Consider the following 23,197-nt stretch of genomic DNA (forward strand, 5'->3'; position numbering starts at 1 on the left):
CTTATGAACCTCTGTACTACTTAACAATTATTTTTAGTTCATATTTTCTTTTTTATCAATGTACTTTAGCTGCACCAGTTAGAATACGGCTTCTTTAAATTCATATTTACAATTACCTCAAGCTCTTTTGTGCGTGATACAGCTTGCTTGAGTTCCTCCTTTTTCGAATTAACAGCAATGGCTTCTTCATGCAAAAGCATGGCTTTCTCTGCAGGGAGGATTACAAATGTTGAATTAAAATTAGTAGAGTATTACAGTAAAAAACTGTATCAGCAAAAAACAGTTTTAAGCTGCTAAGCCCAACATTCAATTTAATTCAAGACATAAAAATGACTGAATGTCATACACATTCCTTCAAAATTAAGTAAATCACACTGTGTGTATGTATATATACATATGTATATACACTTCTAGAATGAAGTAAATTGAATTCATATGTGTGTGATATATCATTTCTTACAGAGGTACCTAAAAGTCTAAACATGATATCTGTTCCAGCTCTCTTCCTCAAGCTCCACTTAAGCATCTCGTGCAAAATAAATGCAGAAACTGGCAACCATTCAAGGGTACGGTACCAGAGATCAGTTAAAGAGTGTGAGGTAGTAGGACTTCAGAAGAAAAGGGGAAACTGGAAAACCACGAATGCCTTGCAGCCTCTGTGCAAAGTGGCAGCTTACGGTTCCCATTGTGTTCCGAACAGCAAGGAGTTGCTGACTTGTCACTGAATCCTGCTACATCTTTTTAAAATCTGTTGTGATGGTTTTTCTGTCACTTATACCACTGTTACTGAACACTGTGACTGTTCAGTAACAGTAGTGGTTTGATATTTGCTAGTAAAAGCTCTAGAGACAAACAGGTACTTTATCAGTCTCAGACAGATGGTTACCTTTATTTTTTTTCTCATCTTCAGTAACTTTATTGGTTCTGGTTATGTATTCTTCTTTTAATTCAAGCTGATATCTAGAAGCAAAAAGAATTATGTATTCCCACAGTATGTGTGTACACACATGCCCAGGCACTTGTGTAAACTCCAGTCTTTCCCAAACTACACTATAATCACACAATTATTATTGACAAAATTAACTATTGCAGGGCCACCAAAATGGTTGGAAAGGGCCCTGACAATCACCTCATTCAACCACCTGCTTGAAAAGCAAGACTACTGCCAACTCTACAGCAGGTCATGTGTGGCTCTTCCTAGCCAAGTCTTGAAAAACCTCAAAGGATGTATGTTCCACCACCTCTCTGGATGATCTGTGCCAATGCTGCACTACTCTCCCATTAAAAATTTTTTCCCTATGTCCAAGTTAAATCTCCCCAGCCACAATTTACAGCCCTGCCATATGAACTCAGAGGTCACATTTGAGAATCCAATAACTATCCTGCTGGTCTTTACTAGGTTGCCTCCAGTTTCATCATGACTTTTTTGAACTGGGGAGCCAAAACCTGGACATGGTATTCCTAGAACAGCCTTCCCCAATACCTGAAGGAGCCAATAAGTTCCCCGAGTCTGATGGCCATGCTGCTACTAATGTTACCATCATGCTGTTTGCCTGATTTGCCAGAGCACACTGCTGGCTCATAATCAATCTGGCATTCACTGTAACTCATCCATCTCCTCTTCAGAAATGCAGCTCCTCAGTCAATTAATTTTCTCCATTTATACTACCTCATAGGGCTATTCTGCCTCAATTCTTTGAAACTATGTTCAAGCAGATGGTACCAAATAAAAGAGGGTGATCTATATGAGAGAATCCCTCTCCAAAAATGGGAAGGGGTGAAGAAGGTAAGAGCAAGCCTGTCTGTACAATGGACTAGTGTGTCTCTCACCCTGTTTCCAAGAAACATGTCACATCTCTTTCATGTTAATTTCCCCTTTGTGCCTCCTCCACATTCATAAAAAGGTCAAAGGAAGTCACTAACACTGCTTCAGATTCTCTTCTCTAAATGTATGACTAATATCACCTCTCTTTTCCAGATATTAATACAGAATTTAAACCACAACAATAATATAACCTAAAATCAAAAGAGAATTTTTTTCTACAACAAGCTTTTTCTGAAGCTAACAGTACGTTTTCTCTTACTAGCAAAGAGCTAAGCAATAATGTTAAGAATTCAAGCTCACTAAAACAAAAACATAAGTGTACATTTTCAAAGTCCTTGCTCTGTTACGCTTTTCAAAAGAAATCCTATACAATTTAATATTCTGTTTTCTAAGGAAGTAGCATGTGTTCTACTAGAGAAAAAAGAAAAATTTACTTTAAGAGTTCTGTCTTCAGCCTCTGGTCATATGTTTCCTCTATGTTCTTCACAGCAACCTCTCGACGCCGAAGTGCATCATCAATAGCTTTATTTTTCTCTTCCTGAAGTTTCTGAGTGCTGAAATATCCAAAAATATACAGACCAGTAATATAATATAATACAATATAATATAATACAATATAATATAATACAATATAATATAATACAATATAATATAATACAATATAATATAATACAATATAATATAATACAATATAATATAATACAATATAATATAATACAATATAATATAATACAATATAATATAATATAATGACCAGTTATAAAGTCAAAACTTTTTGTTTTCTTTTCTACAACAACATTTATAGACATCAAAGGGTAATGTGTTTACTTGGAATACTGTAGCAAGTTGAAATTATCATCAGAATCTGTCATTGTAGTTCATTAAGAACAAGGACATGTGACACAAACTAAATTGCCCTATTTAAAATCCAGTACTAATCAATTACACAGCTCTTCTGGGTTAACCCTGGCTCACTTTCCCACACCAGAAACACTTCAGAGGAGACAGTGATGAGCAGGCTATTCTATCAGCACCCTCTGCTGGGTTGATAAAAAACCCCAAGTTTTTGTTAGCAGGATACTCGTTTTGCTCACAAACACTAAGTAGTATTGAAAATTTGAGCAAAAATGGTTTAGTTATTTTTTTCATTTGACTAAAGAAAACTGATCTTATTAAGGACAAATAAAAAAACCCAACTCCAAAACATAGGACTAACAAGGCAAAATATCATATATGTGACTCATGAGCGTTAGGGTTACATACTGTGTTCTTTGTTTGGGGGTTTGTTTTCTTTCTTAATTTAAGCACTTCAAAGCAAACATCTGGTTCCTTGCCCCCAAAGCAATGCTGAAACATTTTGGTTGGATGAAGCGGAATAGAAAAAAAACCAAACCCAGCCTTTGTGTGGGGTATCCTGCTAACAGAGACAGTATACAACACTGCTCAAAATGTAACTGCTGGGACATATAATCTACTTCAACGTCATAGTAGCAGAAACATCCTGAAGTAAACTTTTCAGAAAAAGGACAACAGCATCATTTACATACATCCTTCAGCAACTTACAGTTCAAATGCCTCCATCCTTTCCTTCAGTTCCGCCTCCCTGGTTCTTACGGCTTCGATATCTTTCAGCAGACTTTGTCTCTGAGCGTACACTTCCTTTGCTTCTATCTGAATCACAAAATATTATCCCTAGTTTTACTTCACACTTTATACGTGTATTCACTGTTTAACACATTCAATTTACAAGGATCTCCTTCTGGAACTGATCTTACTCCCATAAATATTAATTATAGAGTAATAATTTGAAATAACATCCAGAATCAACTGTATGTATCTTTTTGTATTCCCTTTCTACTTTTACTCTGAGTAAAAATGTTTTAAATGGAGTCACTATTGGCTACCTGTAAACACTTCTCCTTTAAGAAATAGCACTGATTAAAACTTATGTAAACGGAAAAATTACAGAATAAATATGTTCAAACACTTGACTTTTTAAAATAAAAAACAGTTTTGTATGTTTTCACAGGACATAATTGAAAAAACAAATACCAAACTCCCCGATGAAACATGATTTAAAACTGAAACTGAGTAAACCAACAGCCTTTCAGTTTTTGCAGTTTAACTTATAGAACTCAAACAAATTGTAAAAGGGATTCTGTAAGTGATGAACATGTTAATACCAAAATTCACCTATCTTCCTATTAATAAAAATGGCTTTTCTCATCTGTAAGCACAAAAGACATTATTTCTCTCCAAAGAAGTAATAAATGTCTAAGAAGAAAATTATGATTTTGCCATACAGGTGTTTATATCAAGTTTGAAAGCTGTGTGCATTTGACAGTGCTGAAAGATTCAGCTGCTGCTCCTGGCACAAAAAAGAGAGCAGTTTCTCAAGCCACATTTCCAAGTTATCACAGTGAAGGCTTAAATGATCTGACATCTTTAATGTAAATATACCTGGATTCTGCTAAAAGAATCCTTATGTATATGAAACATACAGTTTTCAGTGAGTTCAGAAGCTGACAAGAGAAATTAAATATTCATACACAACACTTGACAGCTATGTTGATCTAGTAATTTGTTGTGGGTTTTTTTAATTATTGAATTAATTTCACACCCACAAAAGAAGACTGATAGCATAAAATAGATGGTTTTCTTGTAAGCTTCTAAGGACATAACCATGAAATAAATTCATGGCATAGTGACAAATTGTTTAATAATATAATAATACAAAAATCTATTCAGAAACCTGTATGACTTCTTTGTTAACCAATACCACATGTTCTCAGGGGAAAAAAAACCAAGACATAAGCAAAACCATAACACCACCACAACAAAGCAAAAATATGGTTAGCATTTGTGGATGACTGTTATTTGGTTACAAAGGTCTACTGTAGACAGCAGGGGGGTAGCCAGGCAAACAGGCAACAGGAGAGCAAACAAACTATTCTCTCAAAGACTGAGTTAACAGAGACTGAGATAAGCAATTGAGAACTACATACAAATTATTGTGTGCTGTAGTAACAGTTACTACCCTGGCAAAACACCAAAAATTAACAGCCCCAAAGGAGTAACTCATCAACACAAAAGTGTTCAAAGAAACAAACAGAGATGCCAGCTTACAGTAAAGACAGTGGCTATTCAAAACATTCAACATATAAAGGCAAACAGAAACGGTCTACCTGTACCCTACAGGCTATGTATTCCCTTTAGGTTTAAGTCCTTCTCAGCAGTTAAAAGAACTTAGATTTTAACTAAAAACTATGTTCAACTTTCCACGAAAAAAAAATAAAATCAGTGATCTGAATTCAGTAAAACTATTAAAACAGACTTTAAAGTCTTTATTACATTTAGATCCTTCAATCCCAGCTTCCAGAGCTGTTCCTTTTCTAGCCACCTCTACTTTGGTATTTAACCATATTCATTCTTGCAGTTGCTAAATTAATTCTCCTATTTATGAGAACAAAAGTAAATTCAAAGTTTTCCCTAATAGGCCAAGTAAGATCTGAAGGTAAGTCTCCCAAAGACAAATCAGTTTCACTAATTAGTTTCACTAATTCACTGAATAATTTTTAATAGATTAAGAAAAAAATACTTGGAACTTTACCTCTTGTTGCTTTTGAAGCCTCTCAATAGCATTCTTTTCACGAGAAATCAAAGCTTCAGACTTTGCTTGATGTGTCTTCTCTAACTCGTGACGCAGCTCAGAGATTTCTTTCTGGGTCTGCACTTTCTCCTCCATTTTAATTTTTGCTATTTCAACTTCTTTAAAGTGTTCCAGCTTTTACATAAAGGAGGAAGAGAGGGCTAAGCAGGGCCATTTTAGAATTGACAAAGACAATCCTCTCTAAGACAATTCTAAATTTCACCTAGAAAGTCTAGTTAGGAAATGATAATTTGATAAAAATTAATTACTGTGATAAAAGTATCTTAGCAGGACATGCTACCTGCACATCTCACATAGTTTTCTTGTGTTCATTAAGCATCCCAAAGCAGATCTTACACAAAACTATTAGCTTTAGACAAGAGCAAAATAGAAACCTATGAAGAAAAACACACTGCGGATATGATATTCTGCTTGGAATTAAGGAAAGGTCACACTCTGTAATTCCTCTTCTGACACTGTCTCTATTTTTGCTCCTTTCCCAAAGAATCACTTTTGACTAGTGATTCAAGAAATGGTAGAAGCAGACAGATCCTGCATTGCTCAGCAACCACAGAAATTCATCTGGATGGCATAAAAAATGCAGAACATGTAACTCCACATAAAGAGGGATTCCACAATCAGGTTACAGTCCTGATTCACTGACTTATAAGCACAATTGAAAATAAAAGTAAATGCACACAAACAGGAAGGTATGAATATTGCAACTGCACAGAAGAATTGTAGGGAACATGACTCGATACAGTGTGTGAAATACAATGTATGCAAGAACAAATGGGATTATAAAGAATTACAATAAAAATTTGGATGACAAGGGAAAGCAAGCATACAAGATAAGAAAATGTAAGGAAAAAACGAGTAAAGGAATACAGAGAGAATGACAGAAAAATTGTGAGATTGGAGAAAAGATTAAAGAGGGGAAAAAGCAATGTCTAATCTAGGAATTCGGGTCTGTGGGCATAAATTTTATGAAAAATTAAGAAACAGTGAGACAGTACAGCACCACTTGTATACAGACAAAGTCAATTAGAGATGTCTCACAGTAATTCACCTCACATTGTTAAGGAATTCAAGTCAAGTCAATTGAATTTAGAAGAAATTTATACCTGGTTAAGATTTCAATCTCCTTTCTTACAACTGGTTTGCTTAAACTGATACAAACTGAACATTACACAGACAGAGACAGTTAGGGAATAAAAACTAAATGAAAAATGAAGGTAAAATACATTGGCAGTTTTAATTCTGTATCCTTCTTCTTGTCTAGGTGAATAAATATGACTACATTGATTTCCTCAAACAGCTTATATGCAGCTGAGTGCCTTTAAAAGTGTGTCTAAAAATTCTGATTATTAGATTATATTTTTATATCCCAATAAACTACTGATCTTGACAGAAACTAATGAAAAAAATCATTTAAATGAACTACAGTTAATCTTTTCTATCTAAATAAACAGTTGATTTTGACAGAAATTTATGGAAAAGAAAAAGATGCATTTAAATGAATTGCAGTATATTCTTTCTGCTACATTTTTCAGACACAGGGATCATCGAAGGATTACATGACAAAATTCTAATTTTATTCCCAAAATGAAGGAAAACTCTCTAAAAGAGCTGTCTTCAATTAGAGGAAGAAAAAACCCCACAGTAATAATTAATAATACTGTCTGTTATGACTTTAGTGTTTCTATGCAATGCTTTAAAATACTATGCAAATTCTCACCAGTATTAAACAGTAGCTATCTGCCACACTACAGAGCAGCAAATCACAGCTCTCAGTTGCTATGCATTATATTGAAATTCAAGCTTTAAAATCATAACTGGTAAGGAAAATAATTAACATGACTAAGTAGAGTAAACATTTCTCCATAAAACAAAATAATCAAAGAGCAAATAAAATTTACCAAATTATAACAACCAGAGCAAGTAAATGTTTTGTTACAAATCAACATCAGAATAAAAAGCTTAACATTCTGTGCACATATAACAAAAAAGGGGGATTGCAAATATATGTTATATCATCAAATTAACAATTGATATTTGATTAACTTAACCTTTTGTGCTTGCTGTAACTCTTAGATCTTTAATTTCAGTTTACTTTAAGTATTAAACGTTTGCAATGTGCAAAGTCAAAATTAACAAATGTCTCCCTCAAATTCATTGACCAGAGTTATACCTTTTGATGCATTTCTGCTTGAAGCTGCTTCTCTATTTCTTTTCTATATTCATGAAGTTTTACTTCTAAAGATTCGTATTTCTGATGCTGGGGATAAGAGTCTGCAAACTGCTCATCAATCAGCTGAAGCTTCTCAGCTATAAAAAAGGCAACATATCCACCATAATTTAAAAAAAGTCACCACAGTTATCTTACCAAAAACTGCAGGAACCTGTCTCTCTGCAGGATGTTCCTCAGCTTATCTAAGTAGCACTATCCTAGAAACACTTGTGTGCTACAAAAGCAGAGGCAGAATGCCATTGATCTGCTTTATGCCACACAACACATATCTAGGAGGAGGCACTTAGCTGTTTAGGCACTATTTGTGGTATTACATAGTCATTCATCCTGTTTTCCATGGGTGGACTAGAATTTTTAGCTTTTTTGTAATAATATACTAACAACAGCATTCATATTATAATTCAAGAACTCCCAGTCTATGTGTAACTTGCACTGAAACACTCACAGAAGGAGAAGTAAGGCACGCATTTACAATTACGTTTTCTAGAACGTTTCAACACATAACATTTACAGTCCATCTGTCATAACTAAATGTCCAAGAAAACACCTGAGCGAAAAAAACCTCAAAACTTAAAAAGACTCTTGCCTTTTAAAAGAAAATTTAGAAATTCCATGTACTAGTGATAGACATGATCTTCACTTATTATTACTTTAGGCTACTTTTGAATAAGTAATGAAAGTATACCATTCATACAATACATAAATCCATACCATTTACCAATATGAAAGTATTTGGGGAGACTTGCTTGCACAGGCTGCACTTACCAAGAGATTCTCTATAAGGAGGCACTGAGGTTGTCTGAGTTTCTGTGTTATGAGTTTCCTTATTTAGATGATGCTCTGTAAGTCCGATTAAAATCTGCATAAGAAAACCTGGCAAGATCCAATAGATCAATTAGTTCTCATTTCATAACAAAACTGAATTTGAGCCTGTAATTAACAAAGCGATTTTCAATTTACAAGAAAAACCTACTTGATTTATAGAAAGAACAAGTATTTAAGTAAACTATTGTGGTTTTATTATAAGCATGATCCAGTCCACCTCATTCAGCAAAAGCTGTCCTTTTCCTCCCATCCATGTCTCTGTCTCTTTCACTCCCAAGGTCAGTTGAGAGTGAAAATTATTACTACTTAATTATAAAGCTACTTTAGGTTATACAGTATAGCTAGGTTTCATCATGAAGACATAAGAATTATTTCTTTTTCAAAACAATGGAAAGTAAATTAAACCTGTAACTAGTTTTGAAGTACATTCTGCAAACTAATACAGTATTATAAACACAACCCAAAATCTGAGTTTGCCAAAAGGAGTGTGAAAAGCTTCCAAAGAGCATTATATTTAATACCTGATTACAGATTCTTCTCATGTTTCTAATGTTCAAGTCATTTATTTCATAAGTGAATGTTAACACCTAATCCACACAACAAACAGGAGTCAGATAATCCTGAAATATAACATTCATCACCCTAGTGTACTGCAAGCTTCAAAATCCAGCTGAATCCATATTATTCCATACCAACATGCACTCAAGAAATCTGAATTTTTATTGCTCACATCTTAACAAAAATGAAGCTAACACAATTATCCTTGTCTGCATCATATACAAACATCTTGTACCTTTATTTTCCTTCTGGGTTCCTGAAGTCTGTAAGAAAGAAAAGAAGTTTTAGCCAGTCTATTTTCATCACCGCTGTAATTTAAGTTTATTTTCAAAATCAAAATAACTTTACCAGTGATTTGTAAAGACTGGACTTTGGACTGATCCTCATTAAGTGAAGAAGGTCTTGCATAGTCCACAGCTTTGTGGAAAAGAAAGATCAGTGAGAAAAGGTTAACTGATTGAAAATAATTTCAAATATGTAAGAGACCCTATTTTACAGTTGTGCAATGTTTTCCATTGTAAGATCTATTTATTGTGTTGTAAAATCATGCAGAGGCTGCTGTTCTAGTACTACATTTATGTATCTCCCTTACTTAAGACATACAGCAGCCAGCAGGTAGCTTTATGATAGCTGAAGCTCTGAAAAGAGATAGTTTTGTTTCCTCCCCACCCTAGATACATGCCCTTGCTACTTTCCTTGCCTCTTTTCTTCATTTATCATACAAGTCAGATGAGCTCACTGACCTAAATGACAACTAACTATTCACCAGGTCAAGAAATTAATTTTCAGTTAGAAACAACTTTACCCTAACACAGACTTACAGAGAAGAAACAAAGAAAAGGCAAGGACTGCCCTTTTCAGCCACACTTTGTAGTTAGAACAGCTTTAACTGACCAGGAACCACACTTTTAGGGCATTGAATGGCCAGACAAGCTTTTACCAGGATCAGTTCCCCAAACAGTCTGCCACACAGCCAGACTGTGGCTACATCTTTCCAGAACAGCATCGTTACCTTATTGCCAGTTTAAAGTATTCATGAAAATGGCCCTGAATAATGAAATGTTTTATGGAGATCATCAGAAGCTGTACTTGTGTTTGTACTTCCCTATCACAAAATTTTTTTCCGTTGTTGGAATATGACAACCCCCAGGAAGTAAAGCTTAGACATCATGGAAGAGGCGAATTACTGAACTTACCTTCTTCTTCTCCAATCCACTTTCTGGAAAGAAAACTGAAAGCGAATACTCGTAGCCACATCTCTGTAGATGATCTGCCACCAGACTGTTGGAAGCTGTGATCAAAAGTGAACTGTCATCGCTTGGAACCGTCTGTGGCTGAAGTTCTCTGCTCAAAATTGGGTGCATCAGTTCATGGATGAGCTGGTTTCGGAGCTGCGTCTGATACAGAAAAAACACTGTATTCTCAGTTTACATGTTACTCAATGAGAGTTTTAATTTTTCAAAATCCAGCGTGAGTTTCATTTTACCTGTACAACCTACATAACAGAACAGGGCAGAGTAATTTTGGCAAAATCTGGAAGTGCACTTGGGACACCATGCCTTTCTTCAAAACACTCTTAACTGTGGATACAGTGATCCCTAACTTTCCCTCAAGATCTATGGAGGACTGAAAAGAAGTACTGTTCTCAGTCAAGAGCTCACACAAACACCACTTTCCTACCCTCCAGCTTAATTTCCCAATCACTGCTTTGCTGTTTTCCTTCCCTCTGGTTTAAAGCCTGCCTGATGTGGCCTCAATTGCAGGTGTACCTGGAACCCTTACTAGTCCCCTTTAGAGTCTCATATCAAGAAGCTGCTGATGCCACACAAACTGAGATGAGAAAATAAACAGAAAATTCAATATCTTTAATATCAATTATTTTGTAGGAAAGCAAAAGGGTACTAATCAAACAAGCTTAGAGGCACTAATAATAATTAAATGACATTTTTTTCCTTACATATTTGCATTCTATGAGTTAAAACAGAGAAAAAAGTAACCTAAAATCAGAAAATCTCCCTCCTGTAAAAGGAGAAAATAATAATTTTCATTATATAGTTATACAAATTGTTTATAGCATACTAAAAGATCACGACAGAAACAGAGTTTTAAGCTTTCAAAAGCAGGTATGCAACCGTGACACAAAAAATAATACGTCAGTGGAGAGAGTGAGACATTTGTATTCGGCGTGGCTTTCACTGCTCTCAGTGTTAAGCAGTACAGCGGATCACAGGTAGCACACAAAGCACACCTTAAGTGTGTCCAGCACGCCTCGGCTCTTAAAAGTCTGATACAGTCTTTTCCGGAGCTCCTCTTGGGACAGCGCCTCCCTTTCAACCGAAGCCATCCTGCCCTACAACACCGGGGGGGGGAGAAAAAGGGGCATTATTGACTCCCAGCTCGACCCACGGCCAGCGAAACGCCGAGCGCCGCCCCAGCCTCCCCCTCGGGCTTTCCCGGGGCAGCCTCCCCCTACCCGCGGGGAGCGGGGCCGGGGAGCACCACCGGCTGTCCCGGTACGGCCGGGCTGTGCCGCCGGTGGCGGGGCGGCCCCGCGGCCGCGGTGCCGTCACGGAGGCGCCGGATGGGGCGGGCGGAGCGCGGCGCTTCCGGGCGGCCGCGGCAGCGGGGGCGGATCGTCGCGGCGAGGGGTGAGCGGCGGGGCCGGGAGCGACCCTGCGGTCCTTCCCCTGGGGGGCGGCGGGACGGCTCATCCCTCCCGGGTAACTGCGGAGTGCCCGGGGTGGGGCCGCGGGACCGCCCCACGGCCGCTGTGTGCGAGGGAGGACGGCGACCCTTCCCCTTCCTGCTGCCTGTGAGCAGGGTCCGGGGAGAGACAGGCGAGGAGGCTCCTCGGAGGCGGTGCCCCGCGTTACTGCGTGGGATCGCCGCGTCCAGGGGGCTGAGGGGGCTGTCAGGGGGTAAATCATCAGTGAGCGGTGCAGGAGGCGTTTGTAGGTACCAGCAAATAGGTTCACTTCCAGGAGATGTTTAGCGCTCTAAGGATATTTTCCCCCCTCCCCCCAGAATCACAGAACGGGGAAGGTCGGAAGGGACCACAGTGGATCATCTGGTCCAATCTCCCTGATCAGGCGGGGTCATCCCAGAGCATGTGGCACAGGTTTGCATCCATAGTATTCTTGAATATCTCCAGCGAGGAAGACTCCACAACCTCTCTGGGCAATCTGTTCAGTGCACGGTCACCCAAGCAGTAAAGAAGTTCTTCCTGGTGTTCAGGTGGAACTTCCTGTGCATCAGCTTCTGCCTGTTCCCTCATGTCCTGGTAGTTGGCACTACTGGGTCCGTCCTCTTGATATGCGTACCTGAGTGTTTATCTCTCTTCAGCCTCTGGTAAATATGAACAGGAAGCATGTTAGCTAATTTTTAGGATCACTTCTACACCGACTAATATATAGAGTCATCAGCATGTCTGTTTTTTTTTTTTTTTTGGTAAGGAGCGCTATTTTGAAGAATGTCTGGAAGTTTCTACTTCGTGATAGTTGGTCATCATGATAATCCCATATTTGAAATGGAATTTCTGCCTCCTGGAAAAGTAGAGTCTAAGGTATGTTTTTTCCCCTGTGACATTCCTATGATGTACTTACAGTGCATTTAATTGTATAGTTTTACAGTGTATTAGAAACACAACCGGCATGTTATTAGAAGTAGTATCTACTGTTTTCTGTTTGTTTGTTTGTTTTTTTTAACCAGAAACTTTGTCATAGGGAGTAGAACTCTGGAGTTCTCAAGTCTCTTAAAAATCCTTGTCAGATCATACAAGTTCTTCATAAAACACATCTTCCTTAAATATTTGCTGCTATATGTTATAGAATATATATCCTAGTTGTGCTTTGGTAATTTTTGTTAGTGTGTAGAGGTTTTATAATAGCTGTTCATTATTTAATGCTACTTAATTTTAAGGTATTTGTATGCAGTAATAAGGTAAAGTAAGGAACATAAATTTGAAAGCTCCTTCATTTTTTATGCTATAAAATATTTTTTAACCATCTTCACTAGTCATACTTGCTTCTAAGTAAGAAAAGTTTAAAACTTGTATTGATAAATAAAGACTTTGAAAACATCAGAAATGTAAGACTACTCAATCAGTAGTGCTTCCAATGGGAAAAAATCAAATCTATGCATAGTGATATTACATGAAAGAAAAAACAGACTTCAGAATAAAAGTATGTGAATCTGTGAGCGTATCCAAAAGTGGAAGTGTGTACTGTCACTGATTTGAACTGCATGGCATCATCTGTATTTTGAGCTAGTGTCCCATAAAAGATCATAAATAAGGCTACTCAGACTAGACTTAGTGGGAGGGTGTGTCAGATTGTGGAAAAATTCATTTTCTGCATTCTGCTAATGGAAATAACTTGGCTCAGGTAAGCGTCTTCTCCGACTGAGCTTGGAGTACTAATTTTGGTCCTAAGAATCTAAACTTGATGTGCACTGAAGGAGAATGAGTAGACATTGATATGTTTTGGCAACTATTATGCCTGTTTCTGAGACATGCCACTGCAGTGAATTCAGTGGCACTGCACAGCCCCCTAAGGCAAGAGGTTTGCATAATGTACGTGGTAAATCAGCAGAAGCTTTTGCCCCTTTAACTTTGCTACCTAGTCTCTTCCTCAGTATGGCTTAATGGAACTTGCAAAGCTGTTAATGGACTGAGCCATACCTGATTTGTGGGAAAAACTGAGGTGACGATGGCAGTAACAGCATCCCTGTATTATGAGAAACAGTGCAAGACTACTTATTTTTTCAGTCTAATAAAAGCTTGCAGTATCATTTTGTTCTGTATCTCTTCTTGGCAGATGTCTTCTGGTGTTCTAGGTCTTTGCCTACACAGCTCTTTAATGATAGGGCCAAACACTGATCACTCTCATGAAGGCCACTGATGTTTATTATAGGAAGAGATGCAATTTACTTCTGTAAGCACATATTTAATACTAGTTGCAGGATGTTTTTCTGCACTAGGTTTTAGGAAAAAGAAGACCTACAAAACACTAAAACAATCCTGTTTCTAAGTAAGTAACATGAAAAGAACAGAATCTTTAGGTGATGTTATCAGTACACCTGTCCTCTGTACATCTCTGCTTTCCCCATCTGTCCCCCTGATTTTACACACTGTAATCTGTTGTTCAATTTCTGCCAAATTTGACAGAAACATTACAGTACAAAAACTGCTACATTGGTGTAAATGTCGCAAAAATAGGTGTCTTGAAGGAAGAGAAAAATACATACCAGGGCCTCTTTTGTGGAATGAGTTAGCAGTGGGAGTTTACCCATTGGTAAACAAAAGAATTCATGCTTGAATTCATTCCTGAGCGATAAATATAGGCTTTATTGGTTCTGCTGCTCTCAAGACTGGTTTTGTGATGACCAATGTTTTTGCGATATTATGATGACCTTTTTTCTTCCTTGAATCATGACAATTTAATATGACGTGGCAGAAAAGCAGGGTATATGTATCTTTATGTAACTTGAGCACTGGTTGTTTAGCAACTTGAGCAAACTATTGTTTATATTTCACCCTTTTCACTGAATTACTAACCCTCTGTCTTCTGGGAATACATTAGGATGATCATCGTCATCTCAACCAGTTCATTGCCCATGCTGCTCTTGACCTAGTGGATGAGAACATGTGGCTTTCTAACAACATGTATCTGAAGACTGTGGACAAGTTTAACGAATGGTTTGTTTCTGCTTTTGTCACAGCTGGACATATCCTTTCCTATTCTCTTTCCTTATATTTCTATAGGAAAAGCCTTTCGCCAGAAAGACATAAAATGAGTTTGGAGCAGATTTTCACTGTTGTTGTTAGAGAGAGTCACCAGCTTCAGGAAGAACTGTGTTGGGAGGCACAGCAGCTGTTTCAAACTGGGAACAATTGGAAAGGTGGATTTTTACTTTTGGAGGAGCTGAAATAGCCTAATGAAATGTGGAGCTCACATGGACTGGAGGAAAGAAGTATGAGAGGGTCTAAGCAAGCTTATATGATTCTTTGTTCCAACCCCTTTGATTGTGCTAGAGAGGAGCTTGGTGTCAATCACACCAGTCGTGAAAATGCAGTGTCAAGGCTTGATCTTATGTCCTGGCAGTGTTTGTGGAGAAACATTTGTTATACATAGCAAATAACATTGAATGTAATTTTAACCTTAGGGGTATATGGCAAAGGTTCAGAGAGTGTCATCCACATTCAGAAATATATACTTCTTTAAATGCTTCCTCCTATAAGTCACTGCTATTTCATGTACAGCTAAACATATATGCAGAATTAGGTGTAAATGCTTATCTCAGGATATGTTACATATCTCTTTTCTTCTTGAAAGTTCTATTTTCCTTAATTGCTGTACATATGAGATTTATAATGCTTCATGATGTAAGGCTAGAAGATGGAATTAAGAACTTCTTTAATGATGTATATGAGTTGTATATAAAGGTAAGAACCCAATTCTTATGGTCTTGCTGCAGTACTTTTAAGCATGTTCTGCTGTACATGGTCAAACACAGATGTTTTAGCACATTTTCTCATGGGGGCCTGTATAATTGGAGAAGAACCTGTCCACATCAGCCAGAGTTGGTAACGTGACACAAAGGCTTTGTTTTGCATTAAACAGAGTAGATTTTTCTAAATTGTTATAAACTGTGCTCTTTCAGAATTTACTCTTCATTTTAGTCCAGTGGTTTTTTCACAGAATAGAATGGTTTGGGTTGGAAGGGACCTTAAAAATCATCTCGTTCCAACCCCCTGCCATGGCAGGGACACCCTTCCACAAGACCAGGTTGCTCAAAGCCCCACACAACCTGACCTTGAAGGGTTCCAGGTATGGGGCATCCACAGCTTCTCTGGGTAATAGAGAAGTTGGGAGGCAACTTCTTTTGAGGCATTTTGGGGCAGTATTGTGTCATTAATGGTGATAAAAAAGGAAAGGACTGTTGTACAAAGCCTGGCGGCAGTGCTTCGCTCTCAGAACATGTAGCCCTGTTCTCACATCCCAGTGTGTTTCCACTAGATGGGGTAATGGCAAACTGTCATGGGAAACATCACAATCTCAGCCTCCTGTAGGCACTCAGATGATGCTTATTTCCAAAAGAGAAATTTCAACTGGTGTTGTGATGCATTTGTTCTGAGGAGCTGGTTCTAGGGGATGGCTCTGCACATATATGGGGAGAATGCAAGGGCCTGGAAAGAAAGGACTGTTTAGGAGTTCTGTGCTCTTTGTGGCACTAAATAGGCCAAAAGCTAGTAGCAGATTTCACCTAAGTGACATTTCCAGGGCTGTATTTGTGTTTATTGATAAGTTTTTCTCCTTTCCCCAGTTTGCAATGAATCCATTTTATGAACTCAATTCTCCTATTCGATCTACTGCCTTTGAAAGGAAAGTCCAGTTCCTTGGGAAGAAACACCTTTTAAGCTGAATAAATAAATTCGCTGAGTGAGTCTTTTTTCCATATTTTCCTGACTGTTTGAACTGTTATTCTTCTGGTTAGTTCCCTGCATGTTTGAGATTCATCTTCTGAAGACTGACAAATTGGGTGCTGAAGGAACTTTTTCTTTTTGATGGTACAGATAAGAACAGCCAAACTTCTCTGGTTAAAATATGTTATCTTAAGAAGTTTCCTTTTATGTGGTATGAAGAAGTTTTAAAATGTCAGAGGCTGCACAGGTACAAACTAAGACATTTGGGTGTCAACATGGGAAGTGTAAGCCTCTTACACAGGGTAGGAGGAAATCAGATCTACATGCAAAAGATGTCTCCAGCTATCTGAATTAATATGAGTAAATGAGAATTCTTGACTGGAAAACAGGGTGGTTAATTTTGTTATAAACTTTGCTACTTTCATTCCTTCGCTAGAAAACTTACTCTGCAGACTAACCAGACTAACCTTACACTTTGTGATAGTAAATCAGGTCTCTATTTATTAATGTGTAATTGTGTGTATATAAAGTGCTCAATAAAAATAAAACAGGATAGACAGAAAAGCTGTCTCCAGTATTTCAAGAAGCTTTGAGAAAAAAATTCAAAGTTTAAAAGCTTATAATTTCCAATTTACCATATGTTTAGTGCAATACATGTTTAGCTGCAGTATTGCATCAATGAAATGAATGAAGTAGACCAGAACAGCCATGTCTGCCCTGACATTAATTCTAATTCACGCACAAAACCCCCCCAAACTAAATTTACATGTTTAAACACACTCCTTTTCATTATTTTTCAAGTGCTGAAAACTTTCTTTTTGCAAATATATTTAGAGTAGGATCTTTAAACCATGAAACTCCATTTGTTGAAGTTTCAGAAAGGCATTATTTGGCCTGTCTGGCTCCTATTTCATTGTAAAACATGTTAGGGACCCTTTTGCAAAACTTACCATCATTCCAAAATGGTAATTTTTAATATGACATATATGTATCTAATATTTTGTTTAGGTTTACAATCCTTTAAGTATTCTGCTCCTTTTTGCAATAAATCTGTATAAGCTATCTTCTTGTACTTTTTTTTTAAATGTCTGAAAAGTAATTTCCAAAGGAAGTGGCATGGTGTTCTAAGAAGTACATATTGCATAGTCTGTCTAATTAAAGGGACTACATACATGTGCTATAAATGTATAGTCAGTTATTATTTCTACACTTACTGCTACACTGTCACTGTAAAATATACCATGAGGAAAAAAAGAACATGATATAAAGATTGCAGTATTTACCTTAAATAAAACACAGAATGATGCACTATGTATGTGTGTTGAGTATACTTGAAGTGATTTAGAAGAAAACTAGGTAACCACAGTAACATTACCTGGTGGGGTGGCAGGTGAAGATGGGAATACTTGTCTTTGCAATGTTATTTCATACAAACTGTATTTTGGTAATATCATGTAATTTTATATAAGTCAACTTATTTTTATTTTTTTTTCTATATACATGAACTCAAGAGAAGCACACTTGAGGTAAAGCATTCTTGCTCATATGATAAGGAGCAGCTGTTGTTTTCTGCCTCCTCCCCAGTAGGTTCTTCCAGCTGGCTGTAAAAATACTAACAGTTAAGACTCACTGAAGAAGTACTTAAGTTAAATAATCACATACATAGCAGTAAAAAAACAGCTTGGCAAGGATGGAGGATTAGTGCTAACAGTTTCCATCATTTACAGAAACTCTGCATTTTTTAATAACTTTATCCATTGCTGCAGTAGGACATTAAGTAAAATGAAAGCATTTTTTTTCTTGCCTGATCTCTGGAGGCAGTTAGCCAAATGATGCCTGTTCTTATGCCCTCAATGTATCTTTCCCTCTTTCTTCTGAATATAGAAATTGTAAATGGGAAATGCAGTCTCAGGTCCATCGAGGCTTTATGAAAACAGACTGTTACTGACTACAGGAATGGAAAAATTATGGCCTAACACTTCATTTATCATTACAGAGCTTGTGGTTGAGGAGCACTGTCTTGTGACAGAACTCTCCAGGGCCTTGGCCAGGTAGCTCCAAGTTCTCTGTGCATGGAGGAACACCTGTTTATGCTTTCTACAAGGTTCTATTACTGTTTAGGTAACCTGTCACATGACTTAAAGGAAGCTCCGTTCGAGGTACAGAGAGGCCGCTGGAGGAAGCAGCCTGGTTCTGGCAGCAGTCTTATGCTAAGCATTGATACAGTTTGCTGTGACATGAGCTGTCAGCTGCCCTGGCTAGTTTCTTCTGCCCCTTCCCATTCTGCTGTCTGTTCTAACAAGCATAGCTTTCAGCAGTCCCACCAATCTGCCACAACACTGTTTTTTGCTCCTCATTTTCAAGGACATCTGGAACTTTGCATACATGTTATGCAGTATGTTCTGTCACTCTACAGAACTCTAAATAACTGCTAACAGGACCCCATAATATTTGAAGTACATCAGCACTTAAAACAGTGAATTGAAATATAAGTCACAAATGCATACCTTACATCCAAATGGAATGATACTAAGCTTTACAAAGTACAGAAATGAATGGTTGTTATTAAGCATTATATTTTTTTTTTGTACCTATAACTGCTTGTTATGAGACTTCTGCTTCTGTAAGTACTAAGTAGTCTTGCTGTGAGACCAATTCCTGACCTCAACCTAATCCCTATACTGTCTTATTTACTACAGCCACTTTCGTGATTAGTGTACCATTGTGGTACAACAGCTCCCAGGGCATGAGTAATACACTTCTATGGGATTATGTTTTATTTAACTTTATTAAACCTAATTCTCAGATGGAGGCTTGGTAACCATGATGTTACATGGAAAGGGGACAGATGGGAAGACACAGATGGATGCCTTGGCACAAGAAAGACCACAATGGTTCTCATCATTCAAATATAATTGCTAAAAGGAAAAAATTAAGGTTATCTATAGTCATATACTCTAGTCACAGTATCTTCAGCTCCTGTTTTGTTTCAACCTTAATCTCTGCTAAAATGAATGTTAAAGAAAGCTTTAAGTAGTAAGGTAGTAGTTTTACAACAATTTCATGTCACTAGCTTAGTAGCCCTTAATGCAAGCAACCTTCATTTCTAAAGCTTTTTGCTCTCCCATCCTAAGATTAGGAACCATTTAGCTACGATTTTCTCCACAGATCTCGATTCATTGACTAGAAATTAAACATAACAGAAGTAGCAGTTCAACTTATATTTAGCTGCTCAGTGACTGAAGCTTAAAACACAGTTCTGTTGCTGTATATGCAGGACTGCAAGAATGAATCAGCCTTAGAAATGCACAAAAGGTAAAAAGATGTCACTTTTAAGCAGGAGTAGCAGATCTACAGAGTAAAGTTGCCCTAGACAGGTTCAAGCAATACAATGCATTCAGAAAAGTGTACTAAGAGTGACAAAGAGGGTTTGTTTTTGCAAGCTTTACTTCCAAATAAGTACACCTGGTACAGACCGATCAGATACTTAAAGAGAAAATGCTTGCTGGTATCGTATTCTCAATAAAGGCTTTTCTACTGGAACAAAAAAGTTGCTGTACAGAAAGCAGTTGTTTAATGAATAACATGGCCTGTCCTACAGGCCTCAGACTTCCTTTTTCAGTCCACAAGATGTGTACCTGTGTGCCTGTTAGCAGTCAGATTACAGATGGAAGCAGTAGTGCACTATCAGTTTTGCTACTGCAAGGACAGTGGTTACTCTGAGGTCCAATACTGAACAATTTCTCATAGAAGTATTCTACCACAGACTGCAACTGAAAGCCTGAAATTACCTTCTGTGGTTTTGTCTGCATGACTGCAAAAAAGACTCCATTAAATACAGAATTTGCTCCTGTTCATCATTATGAAATGAGTTCAGTAATATAAAAGATATTATCTTAAATGTACAAGTCCATATCCTAAAACAGCAATTTAAATAAGGGTCAATTTCAGCTCAAACACTATCTATATAACTATTATATACTTGTATTAGGCTGAAAGCTGTCAAAATCTACTGTAAGTCAAGAGCTTCCTGAGTTCTCTACATATTGCCAATCCTTAGTTTCACAGTGCAGGTTATTACTGGTCAACACATTCATAGCTCAGGTTAACAGGAACAAGAGGTTTGGAACTTTAAGGCTGTACACTAAAAATTTTCCTAAAAAATGTCATAATGTGGATCCTTTCAAGTGCTGTTAAAGCTGACTGAATAAAGCATTTCTTTTTCAAAAATGGTTGGTTATACTTAAGTTACTCAATTTCTCACCTTATTGATCAGAAACATGCTAGAATGGACTTAAGGCAAAGACACATTAGCTTTAAAAATCATCAGTATTTTGAATTAAACTGCTGGAAAAATTAGTGCAGCATTACAAGAGTAAATGAAAAGAAAATGGACATTAAATATGTAGGAAATTTATTTCCTACTTAAAAACCTACATAAATTACAGCAACATTAGGTAATTAGAAGACCTAGAGGTAATTTATGTTAACTTATAATATTTAGAGATGAAGTACCACTCACAGCAAAAGGAATGTAGTGAGACTGAAGTTTAATATCTAGCATTGTTAAGAAACTGATGTCTAATGAAACAAAAGTGGAATGCTGATTTCATAAAAATATACACATATAAAAGTATCTTTGTGCCTGAATTCCAGAACAGTTTCTCCAAAGTAGTGCTTCCAGAACTTTCAAGTTTTAATTATATTCAAAGTATTTATCATTTGAATAAAGTTGGCAAATTACATTCTTATATTATGTTTTTACTTGACATCTTCCTAAACAGAAAATGTCACTAATTCAGTAACAGGTCACTCATGAAGGGAGATTTTTTTTTCTCCCCCATGAAAGCAGCAGAATATTACAATTTTAATATTAGAGTGAAACCCATTTGTTATTTTACCTACTACACCTTCCCCATTCATTTATAGAGCAAGCTAGTCAACAGTAATTTGGCAAAAAGAAATTTAAGTCAACAACAAGATGAACTGGGTTTCGGTTTCCGATGAAGGTTTACTGTATCTGTTTGAATAAAGTGATCTGATCGATCTTCAGAGGCTAGAACTCTTCTAACAGCTTCTTCAAAGGCTGCTGCAACATTAGTGGCATCTTTTGCACTGGTTTCAAAATAGGGATGGTTGCCATTATTCCTGCACCAGTCTTGGGCTTCTTCTGTAGACACTTGCCTTTCATCAATATCAACTTTGTTACCCAGTATCACAAAAGGGAAACTTTCAGGCTCCTTGACATCTGCATAGTAAATGAATTCTTTCTTCCAGTTGCTTAAGTTTTGGAAGCTTTGAGAATCATCCACACTGAAGGTTAGCAGGCAACAGTCAGAACCTCTATAGAAAGGAGTCCGCAAGCTCCTAAATCGTTCCTGACCTGCTGTGTCCCATATCTGCATTGTAACAAAATGTCCATCGACTTCCAACTCTTTATTTAAGAATTCCACACCTATTGTATGAAACAGCTGTGCATCAAACTTGTTGGTGACATATCTGTTCATCAGCGAACTCTTCCCAACGCCACCATCTCCCAGCAGTATTACTTTAAGGAGCGATGATTTTGCTGCCATTGTTACAGGAAAAGATCTTCCTGATTCCCTAGACCTGTAAAGATTAAGAAAATCATTAAAAAGGAAAGTCGTAAGCAGCAAATTTTGCACACAGAAATATCCAGAATGTGTAAAAGTCCACCAACATCAAGTTTCATGTACAAAAGCAAAAGGATACACTAAAGAGGTAAAGTCTAGATACTCCAATAAGAATATCCTCTCAAAAATACCGTGTATAAGAGGTGTCACTTCCACAGACTGCAATCTGCATGGCAGTCTAAGCAGTACACTGCATGAATTACTGGTCTGTCACTTAAAACACTTAAAAGCCCCAAACTCTTCAAATCACCCCCCCTTTGTGCAGAAGGAGTATCACATCACATTTAACAAGTGCAATGATTCATTTATGTTCACTGAAAAAGATCCATGAAAAAAAAAGTGGAGTGAGAAAACTTTATAGAGCACATGCCTTGAACTAATAACTTCAGTGCTGTACTTCATTAGCAAAGTTATTCTAAACCAACTCACTGGGAACACAGTTATCTTTAGAACAAATGCAAATGCTGTAATTTTATTTTAAAAGTCATATGACTAGATATCAGTAGACGAACATTCAATATTTTATAGTTTACCTTGCACAACAGCATTGATGAACGGAATACTATTACAACTCCTACAAAAGCAAATTCACTGTTGCTACTTCAGTGGTACTCAAGATGCCAGATACTGACAGTTCAGTTAGTAGGTGTCAACTTCCCATAGTAAAAATGTCAAAAAGTCTGGAAGTGCTAGGGAATAATCTGGCTGCCAGCATAGGGATGGCAACCAATGAAGGCTTTTTAACTGTCAGACTTAAAAAATAAATTTTAAAAAACACAAAACCTCTAGCATTAAAGTAGTTTGCTCATCAGTGCTTTGTACCAGCCCAACCTTTGCCATCACCACCACACTGTTTATCTAATACTGTAAAATGGTGTTTTAATTGCTTGGGGGTAAAGTTTCATTTTAACAAGCCCAAACTTAAGTTTCTGTATGAGGAGAACTGCTGTTTCTAAACTTGCCTGATAGTAAAAGAGCTCAAAGTATTCAGCCCAAACAGGCTTCTCTGAAA

General features: G+C 37.2%; 3 protein-coding genes across 13 annotated transcripts in view; 1 reads left to right on the forward strand and 2 right to left on the reverse strand.

Annotated features, from left to right (window-relative positions):
* Nucleotides 1-11,655, reverse strand: part of OFD1 (OFD1 centriole and centriolar satellite protein) — a 30,468-nt gene extending 18,813 nt beyond the window's left edge. Inside the window, exons 1-12 of one of the 3 annotated variants that reach the window (XM_051794920.1) lie at nucleotides 11,582-11,655; nucleotides 11,357-11,458; nucleotides 10,305-10,505; nucleotides 9,457-9,525; nucleotides 9,344-9,371; nucleotides 8,491-8,598; nucleotides 7,666-7,802; nucleotides 5,436-5,609; nucleotides 3,390-3,496; nucleotides 2,260-2,379; nucleotides 887-960; nucleotides 117-208 (exon numbers count right to left, since the gene is read on the reverse strand). In XM_051794920.1, the coding sequence (XP_051650880.1) occupies nucleotides 117-208; nucleotides 887-960; nucleotides 2,260-2,379; nucleotides 3,390-3,496; nucleotides 5,436-5,609; nucleotides 7,666-7,802; nucleotides 8,491-8,598; nucleotides 9,344-9,371; nucleotides 9,457-9,525; nucleotides 10,305-10,505; nucleotides 11,357-11,452 (1,206 nt within the window). In that variant the 5' untranslated portion in view covers nucleotides 11,453-11,458; nucleotides 11,582-11,655. Of the gene's footprint in view, nucleotides 1-116; nucleotides 209-886; nucleotides 961-2,259; nucleotides 2,380-3,389; nucleotides 3,497-5,435; nucleotides 5,610-7,665; nucleotides 7,803-8,490; nucleotides 8,627-9,343; nucleotides 9,372-9,456; nucleotides 9,526-10,304; nucleotides 10,506-11,356 lie in introns of those variants that run through there. The other 2 variants (XM_051794921.1, XM_051794922.1) reach the window with 2 other exon arrangements.
* The window catches only part of RAB9A (RAB9A, member RAS oncogene family), a 394,770-nt gene that overhangs the window by 353,130 nt on the left and 18,443 nt on the right, over nucleotides 1-23,197 (reverse strand). For 5 of the 7 annotated variants that reach the window (XM_051794990.1, XM_051794989.1, XM_051794993.1 and 2 more), the window contains one exon: nucleotides 19,301-22,141. In XM_051794990.1, the coding sequence (XP_051650950.1) occupies nucleotides 21,502-22,107 (606 nt within the window). In that variant the 5' untranslated portion in view covers nucleotides 22,108-22,141 and the 3' untranslated portion in view covers nucleotides 19,301-21,501. Of the gene's footprint in view, nucleotides 1-19,300; nucleotides 22,142-23,197 lie in introns of those variants that run through there. The other 2 variants (XR_007905820.1, XR_007905821.1) reach the window with 1 other exon arrangement.
* Nucleotides 11,612-16,565, forward strand: TRAPPC2 (trafficking protein particle complex subunit 2). Of its 3 annotated transcripts, none has more exons than XM_051795007.1 (5): nucleotides 11,612-11,756; nucleotides 12,561-12,670; nucleotides 14,688-14,830; nucleotides 15,463-15,550; nucleotides 16,432-16,565. In XM_051795007.1, exons 2-5 carry the CDS (start codon nucleotides 12,578-12,580, stop codon nucleotides 16,528-16,530), a joined length of 423 nt encoding a protein of 140 aa, XP_051650967.1. In that variant the 5' UTR covers nucleotides 11,612-11,756; nucleotides 12,561-12,577; the 3' UTR covers nucleotides 16,531-16,565. The 3 variants fall into 3 exon arrangements, with proteins under 3 accessions (XP_051650967.1, XP_051650969.1, XP_051650968.1); XM_051795009.1 differs by lacking the exon at nucleotides 11,612-11,756 and adding an exon at nucleotides 11,898-11,920; XM_051795008.1 differs by lacking the exon at nucleotides 11,612-11,756 and adding an exon at nucleotides 12,253-12,456.

Source organism: Manacus candei, unplaced genomic scaffold (genome assembly GCF_025592945.1).
Source record: "Manacus candei isolate 608988 ecotype Guabito, Panama unplaced genomic scaffold, ASM2559294v1 h1tg000041l, whole genome shotgun sequence".
Lineage (NCBI taxonomy): Eukaryota > Metazoa > Chordata > Aves > Passeriformes > Pipridae > Manacus > Manacus candei.

Coding starts and splice junctions, on each gene's coding strand:
- TRAPPC2 (XM_051795007.1), top strand. CDS start 12,578: ATGTCTGGAAGTTTCTACTTCGTGATAGTTGGTCATCATGATAATCCC. Junction 12,671..14,687: donor CTGGAAAAGTAGAGTCTAAG/GTATGTTTTTTC, acceptor GGAATACATTAG/GATGATCATCGTCATCTCAA. Junction 15,551..16,431: donor TATATGAGTTGTATATAAAG/GTAAGAACCCAA, acceptor TCCTTTCCCCAG/TTTGCAATGAATCCATTTTA.